This window comes from Salvelinus namaycush, chromosome 10 (genome assembly GCF_016432855.1).
Source record: "Salvelinus namaycush isolate Seneca chromosome 10, SaNama_1.0, whole genome shotgun sequence".
NCBI lineage: Eukaryota > Metazoa > Chordata > Actinopteri > Salmoniformes > Salmonidae > Salvelinus > Salvelinus namaycush.
This window is the reverse complement of record NC_052316.1, coordinates 23,696,650-23,711,374: the sequence shown is the minus strand read 5'-3', so window position 1 is coordinate 23,711,374 and position 14,725 is coordinate 23,696,650. Positions and strand designations below refer to the sequence as shown.

Below are 14,725 nucleotides of genomic sequence, written 5' to 3'. Positions count from 1 at the left end.
GACACACCCACATCAAACCACACCCCCAAGCCAACTCACATTTGGCTTCTGTCACAGCTGCCAGCTTTTCTTGAAGAGCAAGCCAAAAAAGAGGCCAGATCAGCGTATGCAGTTCCCCTTTAACTGGCCTGACAGATCTGCTTTGAAGTGGAGGAAAGGCAAATATGAAAAGAGTGTGTCCTCTAATGGGTGCCTTTTCACTGTTGTATTCCCTGGTCTCCCTTTGCCTTTGGGCTCTAGCTTTGGCTCACTATCCAGGAGGCTGCTTATCGTCTGGCCCTTTGAACAGACTGGATGGGGAGGATGTGTGTGCTATACTGAGCTTTAGTTCCATGAATACAAATGTAGAAATGGCAAAAATAAAGGGGATAATATTAAAAAGACACCTTTCAAGTGAGTTACCTGAACCTTAATAGGCCAGTAGCTGTAGCAAAAAGTGCCAAATAAGGAAGTTATCACATTTATTGCTTTACACATGATAGCTCATAGACTGCTTGCTTTGTCCAGTAATGTACATTTCTTGTTCAAATTGAGACAATGAACATTGCTGCCTTGTCTCACTTTAGAGTGGGCTATTCTGAACACGTCAAAAGAGTGGTCAAAGGATGCTTAAGGCAAGCAAATGGCATCCAGTTAACAGTTTCCAAATCAATACCTCATTTCAGGCAGCCATTTATTGCTTCCTGGTAATTTCTTTGCAGAACTCCACAGCCTACATGGTTCAGATTTTCACTTCCCCCAAGTATGAAAGGAGGATAATACACCAAGGACATAATGAATGAGAAAGTAACTGAATAGGTAGATGGGTGAAGTCCAGATGCACGTTTTTGTTTAAAACTAAATGTAAACCTCCCCCCAAAAACATCCCAAACACATAATTCAATACAAGGGATTTTATTAAAATAATTCAATTCTAAACCATAAGTGACGGTATAATAATAGCCACTATTCAATACAGATGAATGGGGATGGGGGGGTGCTTATTTATTTTTTAATTCATCTGTTGACAAAAGTAGTGAACAACACCCTATAACTGCATAAACCACTAGAAATAAGCTTAAAGTTGGATCATGTACATGTGTAAGTGCGTTGGATACAGATACATTGGAAGATGATACAGTACCGATAATGACAGACAAACAGGATAGAGGCACATTTACACATTAATAGCAAGAGAGAAAGATACTTTTTATAGACTTATAAAATGATTATAGAGAATAAATATGTACTGCAGTATCATTCCTAGTCTCTTCTGAACAAAAACAACCACTTGACAACAAAAGAATCACCTAAAAACTACAGCAAACAGACAGACTTACAGCTTGTTTGCTTTTGTTCCACTATTCCTGATCATTTGTATAAAAAGTAAAAACATTTCAAGAGCTTTATAAAAGCTGGAAACTATAGTAAGTGAAACCAACAGGCTTGTTCCCATAAAACAAAGAAATAGTTTCATTGGTTAATCATTCAGTGAATTATATACCTCTACGACAAAACTATATAAAATGTCAGTGAATATCTGCTCTATACATGTGGCTGTTTATTACATATGTTAAAATGTCTAACACACGAAGCCAACTTGTAACATTGCAAGTAAACACTAAATACAAGGGTATACATCCTTCATTTTCCAAGTCGGACAATATCTGCCTGAACTTGTGTTAATTAAAACACTTACAGAACATGCCAATCAGCAGTACCATTGCAGAAAGGTGATCTAACTGAATTACAGTGAGGGGTGCACGGTGCAGAACAGCGTGCTGGGTTTATCCCCTCTGAGTCAATCAGAACAGGTGGGTTGTAGAACGACTGAACGTATGGTACTTCCTCTCAAACACGGATGGCAGGTTGACCATGGAGGGAGAGTGCATCGCCTGGAGGGAACAGAACAGGGACATCGATTAAATTAGGAAATTGATTGTGTTCCAAAACAGAAATGACCCCTCGAGTGTTAGTTTAAGGACAATGAGTTACTTGAGTGTTTACTTAAGTTCTTCTATATGAAGGCTTTCTGATCACAAGTATAAGCTGGGACTTCTGGAAGACAGTTTAAAAGCCTCGACACGAAGATGGATTGTCATGTGGGCCGCAGAAGCAATCTTGTGGGAAGTGCTTAGTGAAGGATACAAGGTCGTTTTATATGCACCAGTCTCATTTAATTACTTTTACATTCCGCCTTCCCAGCCAAATGTTGGCATTGAACTAATCGAGCAACGCCAATAGAATATTACTGTTCTCTGCCCAACTTGCAAAACAAGCGTTTAAACCATTCACAACATTTTGTCATGTTGTAAAGATGTGGTTCTCTCTCTGCTTATTACTGTGGATGAATCAGATATATTGAAAAGGAACCTTGAGTACTTATATGTTACCGCAGCAACTTGAACATGAAAGGTGCTGCATAAATGCAGGGTGTTTTCTGGGGAAGCACAGGGTCTGTCTGGTTAAAATGCATACATATTTGACTCTTCTTAAGAGTCTTCCCTATGGAGACACGAGTGTTAAAGGTAGGAGTGTAAACAGGTACGTGTCATGTACACTCCTTCAGTAAGGCTGCTGCTGGCTAATACCAGGGTGAAAGGAAAGGCCAGCCTGAATAGCAACCCAATTTATGCACCAGCACCTCATTGCGTGCTTGTTGCTATAAACACCACCACACAATTTCACTTCAACATGGCCTAGTCATGTTAATGAGATTTGAGGAGACATTATGGTTTAATTTGAGGACCTGGGATCAATAGCAGTGGAAAAGCGATGACCAGACCGTACAGGACAGACATGAAGCCAGTGCCATGGTTTCACAAATGCCCAGTGATGGATTGCCAAAAGGTCTGGAGCCTCCATCCAAACACTCAAGCATCATGCGGCACACAGATGTTGGCTTTATTGGATTAAATTAGTGGGAGAATGATTAAATAAGTCACCACAACATTTACTGCTTTGGAGGACATATATCATAACCAAATCATCCACTGCCGTGACTGCCGTAAAAATACATCCCTCCTTATTCCAAAACTGATTGAGGAGGTTTATGTAAAAGCTTGAGTGAGCGTCTGCCCGGTGCTTCAGGCGGATGTTAGCGGAACTGAGTGAGTGAGGTGTGCAGCAGATAAGTAACAGCCCACAGAGAGCAGGAGAGTGAGTCCCACCCAGGGCTCTAAAGGCTGCATGTGCAACCTGGAGTTTTATTTGAGAACCATTGCGGGTAAAAAAAATCCAATCGCAAACAATATTTCGCTACACTGCTCAAAGAAGACCGGCTGAACAAAAAAATAACGAACCTAGATAATTGTTATGATTATTAGGCTTTGCTTAACTGCAGCGTCTGAGTGCCAGTCCTCTCCCTCCAGCGGCTGCTTGCTTCCAGTTCCCAGGCCAGACACAAGCCCCGCCCCCTCACTCAAGCAGGCAGCAGTTTCTCCACAGCTGTTTATTCTTTCAGCATGCTGTCAATTTATGCACTCAATATATTCTTAAAAAACAAGAGCGATGCTGCTGCCGAGGCTGCTTCTAAATATGGATCTACATGTTCTCTCTATTAGACTACTAGTTTGTGTATCTTGCGCTCTGCAAAACGCAAGTTAATCTAAGAAAGCTGGCATGTGCCTAAAATAATGCTCATCTCTAATGTTTATCGCTAGCTGGTTAGCTAAATTCCATTTAGCAAAATGCACTGGCTAGGGCAAAGCAAACGTTAGCTCTAATACAGGTTGCTACCAGTATTGGTGTAGATCAGCATGTTTGTACAATGGCATGTTCTGAATCAGATGGTCTACTTTAAAACCTTTGTCTAAATGTAATATCTATTCAAATGTGATTATAGTCCCCTGGGAAACACTGACCAACACTTTGGTTCCTACCCTGTTAAAACCCATACCTGGCTTTTTCATTTGATGTCATGCCAAACACTACCCATAGAATTCAAATAATAATTATATTTCTATGATTCCAACAATTCACCCAAGTGTTTTGATCTATATCGCAAGTCAAATCCCTATATTTGGTTGAAAAATTGCAACAATTGTTTTTGCCCATATCGTGCAGCCCTACTAACAACCTGGTAACTTCACCAGTATATGCAAACATTTGGTGGCACAGAAGGAAAGGAAAAGTGATGTCTTCAAGGGGTGTGCTTCAAAAGTAAGCTAGATGCATATAGGTCCAATGTAGCTTAGGTACCAGTCTCTTTAGCTAACAATTTACTCCCTGTACTCCATGTCATGTGCCAAAGAGACTGGCCTTTCTGCCATCTACAATTTACTGCCATCTATTATTGAGATCAAGGAGAACAGAAGATTTTATCCTGATTCGATACCCTCACAGCTATCCTCAAATCAAAACGATTATGCAAATATTGATACTCTATCACCTCTTTTCCTCTCCACAGAACACATTGATATACTGGTGCTAAGCAACAGTTTGTTTGTATAACAAAACATGAGGAATAACTGATGTGTTGTTCAATCCCGACCTACGGTTCCCAATGGTCCCACGAAATGGGAGGGTGGGAAATGTGGTGACTGAGCAATCGTGGGAGAAGGGTCTTGGTGTAAGCTACACCTAGCTACTGTATGTGTGGAAAACATTTCATCACAGGTAAAACATTTAATTTGTTTAGTATAGTCAGTTTAACGCCACTCACTACTTGTAGCTGTATAGTCTGTTAGTCTTGGCTAGCTTTATGTTCCAGTCGGTAGCCAACTAGCACCCACTCACATGGCTGCTAGCACCATCATGAAAAGGGGCATGAGGGAAGCCCTACAACAGAAGTTGTGAGAATGCAATGTTGAAAATAAATATTTAGGTATGTGGTACTTTTCTTAAATGTCGTTTTGCGAATTGACTAAAATAAGCTAAAGAGACTGGTACTCAGACTAGGCCCAATGTATTTTTTTAATGGTGAAAAAGTGTTTTTTGTTGTTGTTTTTTTTGCATTGTACTTTCAGATCATGTCCATAATATATTACTTACCTCACAGTGTTGTGATCGGCTGTGATATTTGCTTGTTGATTTCTCCCGCCGGAGCAGTATCTGTTGTAAAAATTCGGACTTTGTGGTTGTGTTATCTAGTGGAAATCGCTCCGTCATTTGCTAGTTGCTAAAATTCAGACCCCTTCACCTTTTCCACATTTTGTTACGTTACAGCCTTATTCTAAACTTGATTACATTCATTTTTTCCTCATCAAGCTACACACAATACCCTATAAGGTCAAAACAAAAAGAGGTTTTGCCCGTAGAGCTCTGATAAAGGACTGTGTCGAGGCACAGATCTGGGGAAGGGTACCAAAATATGCCTGCAGCATTGAAGGTCCAAGAACACAGAGGCCTTCTTTCTTAAATGGAAGAAGTTTGGAACCACCAAGACTTTTCCTAGAGCTGGGCACCTGGCCAAACTGAGCAATCGTGGGAGAACGGCATTGGTCAGGGAGATGACCAAGAACCCGATGGTCACTCTGACAGAGCTCCAGAGTTCCTCTGTGGAGATGGGAGAACCTTCCAGAATGACAACCATCTCTGCAGAACTCCACTAACCAGGCCTTTATGGTAGAGTGGCCAGACAGAAGCCACCCCTCAGTAAAAGGCACATGACAGCCCGCTTGGAGTTTGCCAAAAGGCACCTAAAGGACCCTCAGACCATAAGAAACAAGATTCTCTGGTCTGATGAAACCAAGATTGAATTCTTTGGCCTGAATGCCAAGCTTCACATCTGGAGGAAAGCTGGTACCATCCCATCATGCTGTGGGGATGTTTTTTAGCTGCAGGGACTGAGAGACTAGTCAGGACCGAGGAAAAGATGAACAGAGCAAAGTACAGAGAGATCGTTGATGAAAACCTGCTCCAGAGCGCTCAGGACCTCAGACTGGGACGAAGGTTCACCTTCCAACAAGACAACGACTAAGCACACAGCCAAGACAATGCATGAGTGGCTTTGGGACAAGTCTCTGAATGTCCTTGAGTGGCCAAGCCAGAGCCCAGACTTGAACCCGAACGAAAATCTCTGGAGAGACCCTAAACATCCAGCCTGAAAGAGCTTAAGATGATCTGCAGAGAATGGGAGAAACTCCCCCAATACAGGTGTGCCAAGCTTGTAGTGTCATACTCAAGAAGACTCAAGGCTATAATCGCTGCCAAAGGTGCTTTAACAAAGTGCTGAGTAAAGTCTCTGAATACTTATGCAACCATGATATTTCCGTTTTAAATCCAATACATTTGCACAAAAAAAAGAAAAGTTTTTTTGCTTTGTCATTATGTAGTATTGTGTGTGGATTGAGGGAAAACAATTGAATACATTTTAGGATAAGGCTGTAACGTAACAAAATGTGGAAAAGTGAAGGGGTCTGAATACTTTCCGAATGCACTGTATGTGAGAAAACAAGCACCGAATAGTGTAGGGAATCATTGTACCATCTAAATTGCTGTACCTATCAAAACCTGAAAGTTACTCCACCAGCTTCAAACGGCTGTAAAAAACAATATTTTATTTAAAATATATTTCACAGTGATTTAGGATGGTACAATGATTCCCTACACTATTCAGTGCTTGTTTTCTCACAAACAAATTGAGTTGTGTAGAATTTTAGCAACCAGGAAATGACAGAGCGATTTCCATTAGATAACGCAGCCAAAGTCAGAACACCTTTCACATTTTGACAACAGATGCTGCTCCAGCGGCAGAAATCAATAGTCGAATATCACAGCCAATCACAACACTGGCCGGTAAGTAATACTGTGAAACACTATCATTCCACTATTACTGCAGATATATTATGGATGTTTTCTTAATCTACAATGCAAAAATCCTGTGTAGCACCTTTAAGTTAAGAGCACCAGTGCAACCAATATTTGTATTTATTTTGAGCCCTGGTGCCAGCACAGTCCAGGAATTAGGAGTTAGTCAGTGAGACAGCCACCACCCAAGCACCTATCCCAGTGAGTTAAAGCCAGCGTAGTGATGCTCACATCAGTCTGAGGTCAGTCAGCCGCCTATAGGTGGGTCTCTTTGCGGGGGCTCAGGCAGCCTGCCTTGCGGGGGTCAGAGTAGGGGACCTGCAGGTACCTGCAAGCCCCAGGGGGAATCCACCCTTTGGACGGGATCCTCAAGGAAGGGGGGCTGGGAGAGTAAGGAGGCCTGGTGTGGGTGGGTTGGGGTCTAGGTGGGGTCTCCTCGGGGCAGGGTAGACTAGGGATGGGATCGGGGGTGTGAATACAGATGGGAACGCGGAGGCGGGGACAGGGGGCGTTGTCCAGGGAGTTCGAGCGCTGCACCACGGCAGCAGCAGAGTTCTTGATGGAACCACTGAGGTTGAATGTGGAGGTAGAGCGAGCCATCTACACAGTCACAAATCAGAGCATTGGGGTGGGGGGCAGAGTATTGGGGGAGAGAAGTCACAGGACAGACTACTTATCCCACCACTGCACCAAGGTGCACTTAAAATCCCTTTTTAATAGCCAAGTTGGAGAGCAGTAACTTTCTTCAAATATTTAGTGTTATATGATTAATCTTTACCGTTTAGTAAAAGGAAAGATAAATATCAAGAAGGTAACCTTGCTCAGAAAAAGGGTAATCAAAGATTTTTTTAAATTAAGACTGACATCACTGACGCAGTTAGAAGAACAGGAAATAAATGTCTAAAAGTTCAAAACAGGCATGTGAAAACTGCAGCCATTGTCAAAATAAAAAAAATGGCTTGCACTGGAGGAACAGCAATTTCACCATTAGACATAAACTCCTAATGTGTAACCCATTTACCATCATGCTTTGGAGAGCACTGCAAATGGATCTTCAGAGGGAAACAAAGTACATGGTGCAATTAGACAGCCCATGTCAAAATGGTAAATTACGTATGTTTCCTCTGCCATAGCCGTTAGCCTCCTTTTGACTTGTAATATGCCCCTTTAGCCTCTTGACTTGGTTAGACAAGCCTTGTTCAAAGCCTGGACTTGGAAGTAGATGGGTGGGGATGGATGGATGAACTTACAGATAGGGTGGCACTGCTGCCCACACGGCTCATGTTCTCAGAGCTAGGGCCAGGGCTCTTGTCATCTGGGGTGCCGTTGGCCATGAAGGCTCTCTGGATCACCCGTTTGGGTGTTTTGGTGAAGGAAAAGGCTCTCGTTACCTGGGGTGTAAAAATAGTCACACAAACACTCAAAACCTGACTCAAAATAGCTCTTTCTAACATGCAGCTGTGAACATGTCTAATATCCAGCATAGGCCTGTGTGGAATACAGGAGTGAGACGGGCTAATTCGGAGCCCATTTTACCTTCTTTGAAGTCTTTTTGATGACTCTAGAGGCTTTACTCAGCGTGCTGTCCATATCCTTTGTGCTCACTTGGACAGAGTCAGGCTCAGTGCACTGAATTAGATCTTGCTGTTTAAAATAGAAACAAATATAAATATCCAGCCCATTCTGCAACGCTGTCAAAATGCAAAGAGTGAGAAGCAGTTGTCCGTTTTTGCAAGCAGCTGGAGCTCATTGGTATTCAGGGTGCGGGGAGAGCCAGTGAATCAATTAAGATAGCGAGTCCAGGTGGTAGTAGAGGTTTACATCACCACCTAGTGGACACCTCACTCAAAGCTGGAATAGCCCGGGCACACAGCCGAAGCTTATTACGCCTGTTTTTAATTATGATGGGAAACATACGTCTGTCTGTAGCAGCCAATTACTAGCTAGCTTCCTCAATCAATCCCTAATACTACATCAGTGAAAAGACCTGTGGAGGAGAGAAACCAACCCATCTATGTCTGAAGTGTTAAAGTTCAAATACAATTCCACTTCTAATTACATTAATCCATCTTCCAGTTTAACCACAGAGGACAATCTAATAGAATTAAAATGACCAAAAAGGACTCTTGCGCAACATAATTTGAAAGTGTAATAAAAGTTGCCTAAATAATTAAATAATAGCATTTGTGTCCTCTTCAACCTCCAGAGTCCAGACACTGTTCTACATGAGGACACCAGACCAGTGAGGGATGCCTTGGTCCCTCCGGCCAGTCTGGCTGTGTTAGTGAGAGGACGAGCAGACAGGCAGCATGTGTTCTCAGGAGCCCTCCCACCCTGCCCCGTCTGGCCTATAGAGGCTCAGTGGACCACTGTCTCTCGCATCTCTCACCGCGTCAGCCTTGCAGATGGTATTGGCCACCTGGCGACAGAGCATCTTCAGCCAGGTTGACTTCATTGTGTCCTCAGTGGTCAGTTGGAAGCTGAAGAGAAGATTCTCCTGCTCCGTGGGTGGGCGCACCACCAGGGCAAAGGCATTATGGCAATCTGAGAAAGGGGGGGGTAGGGAGAAAGATTTGAGCTTTCTGGTTTGGTCGACTCGATGTAAAAAATAGTCTAGCTGCCCAAACATTTCTTCCATTTCTCTTTAAGACACGTAGAGGGGCATCTCTGTATGCATCAACACTAGGGCTGGCACAATTACTGTATAAACAACGGTTATGGAATAACCGTCATAACCGGGTTATTTTGTGTGTAACGAAAAGGTGACTTAAGACGAGACGGCCGGGCATTCGTGCGGTCGAGTCCATTTCTGCGGTAACGTGGACTCTTAACGTGATGAAACTTTGTTGGTCCTTGCTGAAACAAGCAGTGTTGTAGCAAACTAGTCTTCGGATGCCTAGGCAACACCCCCCTCCCTGCAGCAGCACAGAAATAGAATTGGAACCTCTAGCACTTGCAATTTGACTGGTAAACTCATTGGTACACTCACAAAGGCTGCCTAGTATTGTGATGCAATAATTTCCATGGTAATGTAGAATGTTCATACAAATTATGTTAGCAATTTGGCTCACGCAATGGAATGCCAGTTGATTTGACTCAAATCACAGCACATATTGATACACCGCCTATGCTTTTCTTACACTCGCAATGGCCGCCAGTCCACCCATTACGACATCATTGACTTGAACGGGGACGCCAATTCTATTGATTAATTTCTATGGCAGCACATTCAGAGATGAGAAAATGTGCTTCTTGAAAAAAAATTGCATTTTGCTACTCGAACAGTTATAACCGTGACCAGTTATTTGGCTGACCAATATTAACAAAAGCTCTATGACTGTCATAGTCCTAATCAACATACACTGCTTATAGCTAATACAGTGCATACTGACAGTGAAATTAAACCTAGCAGCTCTATTACAAGGCCAAATATGAGCCGAGTCACTGCTAGTGGGAGAGAGGAGAGATGTTTACTTGATTATGTCTGGGCTGTCATATCAGACACTTACTGTTGACTCCCAACATTAGGCTATCCAGTATGCTTATGAACGAGATTTCACATGACCAAAAGGATACAGGGGGAGACAAGGACAGAATTAGCAATAAACATGCTCAGAGAATACCATATTCACCCGAAACAATCACACAAACCAGCACGGTCCTGTTGCTTAATAATAACGTTCACCCACAAGAGTCTAAGCCATGTCTAAGCCGGGGGGGGGGGGGGGGGGGTTCTACTAAGCTATAGCTATATGGAAAAGTTCATACTAAGGATCACTTAGCTACTTCATTTAGAATTGAGAGAGATATCCATACATATATCCATCCACACACACGTTCAAAAGTTTGGGGTCACTTAGAAATGCCCTTGTATTTTAAAGAAAAGCTCATTCTTTGTCCATTAAAATGTCAAATTGATCAGAAATAGTGTAGATATTGTTAATGTTGTAAATGACTATTGTAGCTGGAAACGGCAGATTTTTTATGGAATATCTACATAGGTGTACAGAGGCCTATTATCAGCAACCTTCACTCCTGTGTTCCAATGTCACGTTGTGTTAGCTAATCCAAGTTTATAATTTTAAAAGGCTAATTGATCATGAGAAAACCCTTTTGCAATTATGTTAGCACAGCTGTAAACTGTTGTTCTGATTAAAGAAGCAATAAAACTGGCCTTCTTTAGACTAGTTGAGTATCTGGAGCATCAGCATTTGTGGGTTCGATTAAAGGCTCAAAATGGCCAGATACAAAGAACTTTCTTCTGAAACTCGTCAGTCTATTCTTGTTCTGAGAAATGAAGGCTATTCCATGCGAGAAATTGCCATGAAACTGAAGATCTTTGTGCAATGCTGTGTACTACTCCCTTCACAGAACAGCGCAAACTGGTTCTAACCAGAATAGAGAGAGGAGTGGGAGGCCCCAGTGCATAACTGAGCAAGAGGACAAGTACATTAGAGTGTCTAGTTTGAGAAACAGACGCCTCACAAGTCCTCAACTGGCAGCTTCATTAAATAGTACCCGCAAAACACCAGTATCAACGTCAACAGTGAAGAGGCGACTCTGGGATGCTGGCCTTTTTAGGTATAGTTGCAAAGAAAAAGCCATCTCTCAGACTGGCAAATAAAAATAAAATATTAAGATGGGCAAAAGAACACAGACACTGGAAAGAGGAACTCTGCCTAGAAGGCCAGCATCCTGGAGTCGCCTCTTCACTGTTGACGTTGAGACTTGTATTTTGCGGGTACTGTTTGATGAAGCTGCCAGTTGAGGACTTGTGAGGCATCTGTTAGAAATTGTGTGTGTGTGATATAAATATATCATATTTGGGGGGGGGGGGGGGCCTTACTGCTACAGTATAAGCCCATACAAACACATTGAATAACAGATTCACTACATGAAACAGATAACATCCCCCCCAAAAAAAGATCTAAAGGAAGTTTGTTCTGAAGTGTCTGTCCTATTATCTGAGACATAAGAAAGATCAGGGAACATTTGCAATGGTTTTGACATGTATTTAACCCCTTATTTCTGGCACTTAACAGTCTCCATATACAGTGCATTCGGAAAGTATTCAGACCCCTTCCCCACCTTTTGTTACATTACAGCCTTATTCCAAAATGTATTAAATACCCCCCCCCAATCAATATACACACAATATCCCATAATGACAAAAACATTTTTGAAAATGTATTAAGAAATACAAGACTGAAATACCTTATTTACATAAGTATCAGACCCTTTGCTAAGAGACTCAAAATTGAGCTCAGGTGCATCCTGTTTCCATTGATCATCCTTGAGATGTTTCTAACACTTGATTGGAGTCCACCTGTGTTAAATTCAATTGATTTGACATTATTTGGAAAGGCACACACCAGTCTATATAAAAAGGTCCCACAGTTGACAGTGCATGTCAGAGCAAAAATCACACCATGTGGTCCAGAGCACTCAGGACCTCAGACTGGGGAAAAGGTTCACCTTCCAACAGGACGATTCTAAACACACAGCCAGAGCCCGGACTTGAACATCTCTGGAGACCTGAAAATTGCTGTGCAGCGACACTCCCCATTCAACCTGACAGAGCTTGAGATGATCTGCAGAGAAGAACGGGAGAAACTCCCCAAATACAGATGTGCCAAGCTTGTAGCATCATACCCAAGAAGACTCGAGGCTGAAATCGCTGCCAAAAAGGTGCTTCAACAAAGTACTGAGTAAAGGGTCTGAAAACGTACGTAAATGTGATAATTCAGTTTTGTATTTGTAATAAATAAGCACATTCCTAAAAACCTGTTTTTGCGTTGTCATTATGGGGTAGATTGGAGAAAAAAAGAGGATACATTTTATAATAAGGCTGTAATGTAATGTGGAAAAAGTCAAGGAGTCTGAATACTTTCAGAAGGCACTGTATACAGTACTTCCATACATTTTTTCAACTGATACTGGGGGACCTTCAGATGAGTCTTGTGAGAACTGTGGGCGTCCAAGAGCAAAACAACCAACGTGTACGTATGTCTCATCTTTCCATAGAGGGGTCACAATAGTTTGGGGGTTTTATTAGTGTGTAGCCCGAGCTGTTCGGACGCTACAGACAGAAGTTGTCAGATCGGCTGTACCGACATCAAAACGGAGAACACCATCGTGTTCGTGAGAGACTCATCTTTCCATAAAGGGGTCACAATCGTTTGAAGGCCAAACCCGTCTGGACACTACAGACGATTTTGTGAGAAGATCGATTTTAGATCTCAGTCTGACAAACACCGCTCTAGCTCTGTCACCTTTCACCGCAGATCCCAAAAAAACATCTATAGCTTAAACTGACAGATTTTTTAGGTTTTGTATTATTATTATGCTAATTAGACTTCCACGGGGGCACGGACATTGTATCAAGGGGGTTAAGCACTGTCTGTTACGTAGTTCCGAACATGCCAGGAGCTGGGGCTCACTCACCCTCTGTATCCTGCAGGTCCAAGACCCTCCTGATCTGGGACAGAGGCATGAGGGTGATGTGTTTGAGTTGGGCTGCAGGCCGCGTCTGGCCCAGAGGACTCCTGAATGTGCTGATCACCTTATGTCTCTTCCTGGCAATCTGCAAATACAGACAAAAATTCTGAATCAAAAAGGGGCTTAGGTGGTGGGTGTGGCAATGGGTGCAGTCGGCCAGTCTGAATTTGAGAAACTTTTAGAGTCCCCCATCTTGGCGATGTAGAGATTTTTTAAATGTTAAGGCAATTTCTTGCAATTCTACACATTTCTCCATGAAGTCAAGATACATTTAAAGCTAATTGCACGCTGTTCGTTAAAATGTTTCCATGATTTGTTTTTTACTCAAACATAAAATCAACTACTAAATTCATTGTTTTTAGAATTTAAAATGTCCCTGTCTAGCTTTTATTTTGGTGATTTTAAAATATAATCTTTGACAAATAAAATACTTATCTTTACTACATACTTCATATCTGAAGTATGTGTCCCCTCAGGGGGAGGGGTGATAGAGGTTATGCAGTGACAAATCAATAGGGCCTCTTATAAAAGGCAAAAGGTTCCAGTCATTAGCATGCGTTTAAATGGCCGGTGTGGGGGCCGGGGCGGAGGTTTGCATCTGTCCCATGAAGGCAGGGTGATATCTATCGGGCAGAGGGGAGTGGAGATCTGAATACAGAGGAGTTAATCAATGAATAATTCAAGAGTGCAGCCCCTGCTCTCCCCATCCTCATTACCAGTCTTCTCTGACTCTCCTGAATCAGGACGCCTCACCCATTCCGGGTTTGATTGCTCACCCCCATACTAATGTAACACTTCACTAATTAGGAGAGCGATAAGAAACTGTCAGCAACGATATATCGCACATCGATAAATAATTCACTTATTTTTTTCTCCAACAATCTCCATTTAAGCATTTCAAATTCCAAAGATTTCATAATGAGGGGGAGGGTGAGAGGACGGCAAGGGGAGTAGCTGGTATGGCAAGATAGTGAAAATGAGCGATGGTGTTAACTTGGAGAGCATTTGGGGTGTATTGTAAAGTTGTACAATCTAAAGCCATGTCACAATAAGATGGCATGTGGGCAAGACCACAGTTCAAATGGTAGGTTTTTCCCCTTTCAAATATTTTCAGTATTTCATAGAGCTCGTCTGGCGTGCCAGATGGGCGGGTTTGCACTTTTGGTATTATTTAATTGATGTGGGCGTTACCTCGAGACAGTCGTTGAAGAGAAAGAGTGTGACATTTTCGCCTCGGTCACAGGGTTTGTCTCCCAGGGCGATGGTCTCCACCCTGTGGACCAGGCTGCGGTGCGACGAGAGCAGGTTGGCCTAAAGAGAGAAAAGGATGAATATCACACTCAACAGCAGCCATTTGTGAATAAATAATCACCAGAGATACCTTCATGATTCAATCACAGGCGTCATTTAAAGCTTGAATCCTTAGTAGTGAAACTGCCACGTTCGTTTGCGATATTACAACAAAGTTACTGCAGTCAACGAAAACATATTTTCCCAT

At 42.5% G+C, this 14,725-nt stretch overlaps 1 protein-coding gene across 5 annotated transcripts in view; it reads right to left on the bottom strand.

Annotated features, from left to right (window-relative positions):
- Positions 1-881: 881 nt before the first annotated feature.
- The window catches only part of ect2 (epithelial cell transforming 2), a 29,478-nt gene continuing 15,634 nt past the window's right edge, over positions 882-14,725 (bottom strand). For 4 of the 5 annotated variants that reach the window (XM_039002569.1, XM_039002571.1, XM_039002570.1 and 1 more), the window contains 6 exons: positions 14,419-14,538; positions 13,174-13,312; positions 9,119-9,273; positions 8,266-8,373; positions 7,980-8,120; positions 882-1,874 (listed from right to left, as the gene is read on the bottom strand). In XM_039002569.1, coding sequence (XP_038858497.1) covers positions 1,785-1,874; positions 7,980-8,120; positions 8,266-8,373; positions 9,119-9,273; positions 13,174-13,312; positions 14,419-14,538 — 753 coding nt within the window. In that variant the 3' untranslated portion in view covers positions 882-1,784. The remainder of the gene's footprint in view (positions 1,875-7,979; positions 8,121-8,265; positions 8,374-9,118; positions 9,274-13,173; positions 13,313-14,418; positions 14,539-14,725) is intronic. The other variant, XM_039002573.1, reaches the window with a different exon arrangement.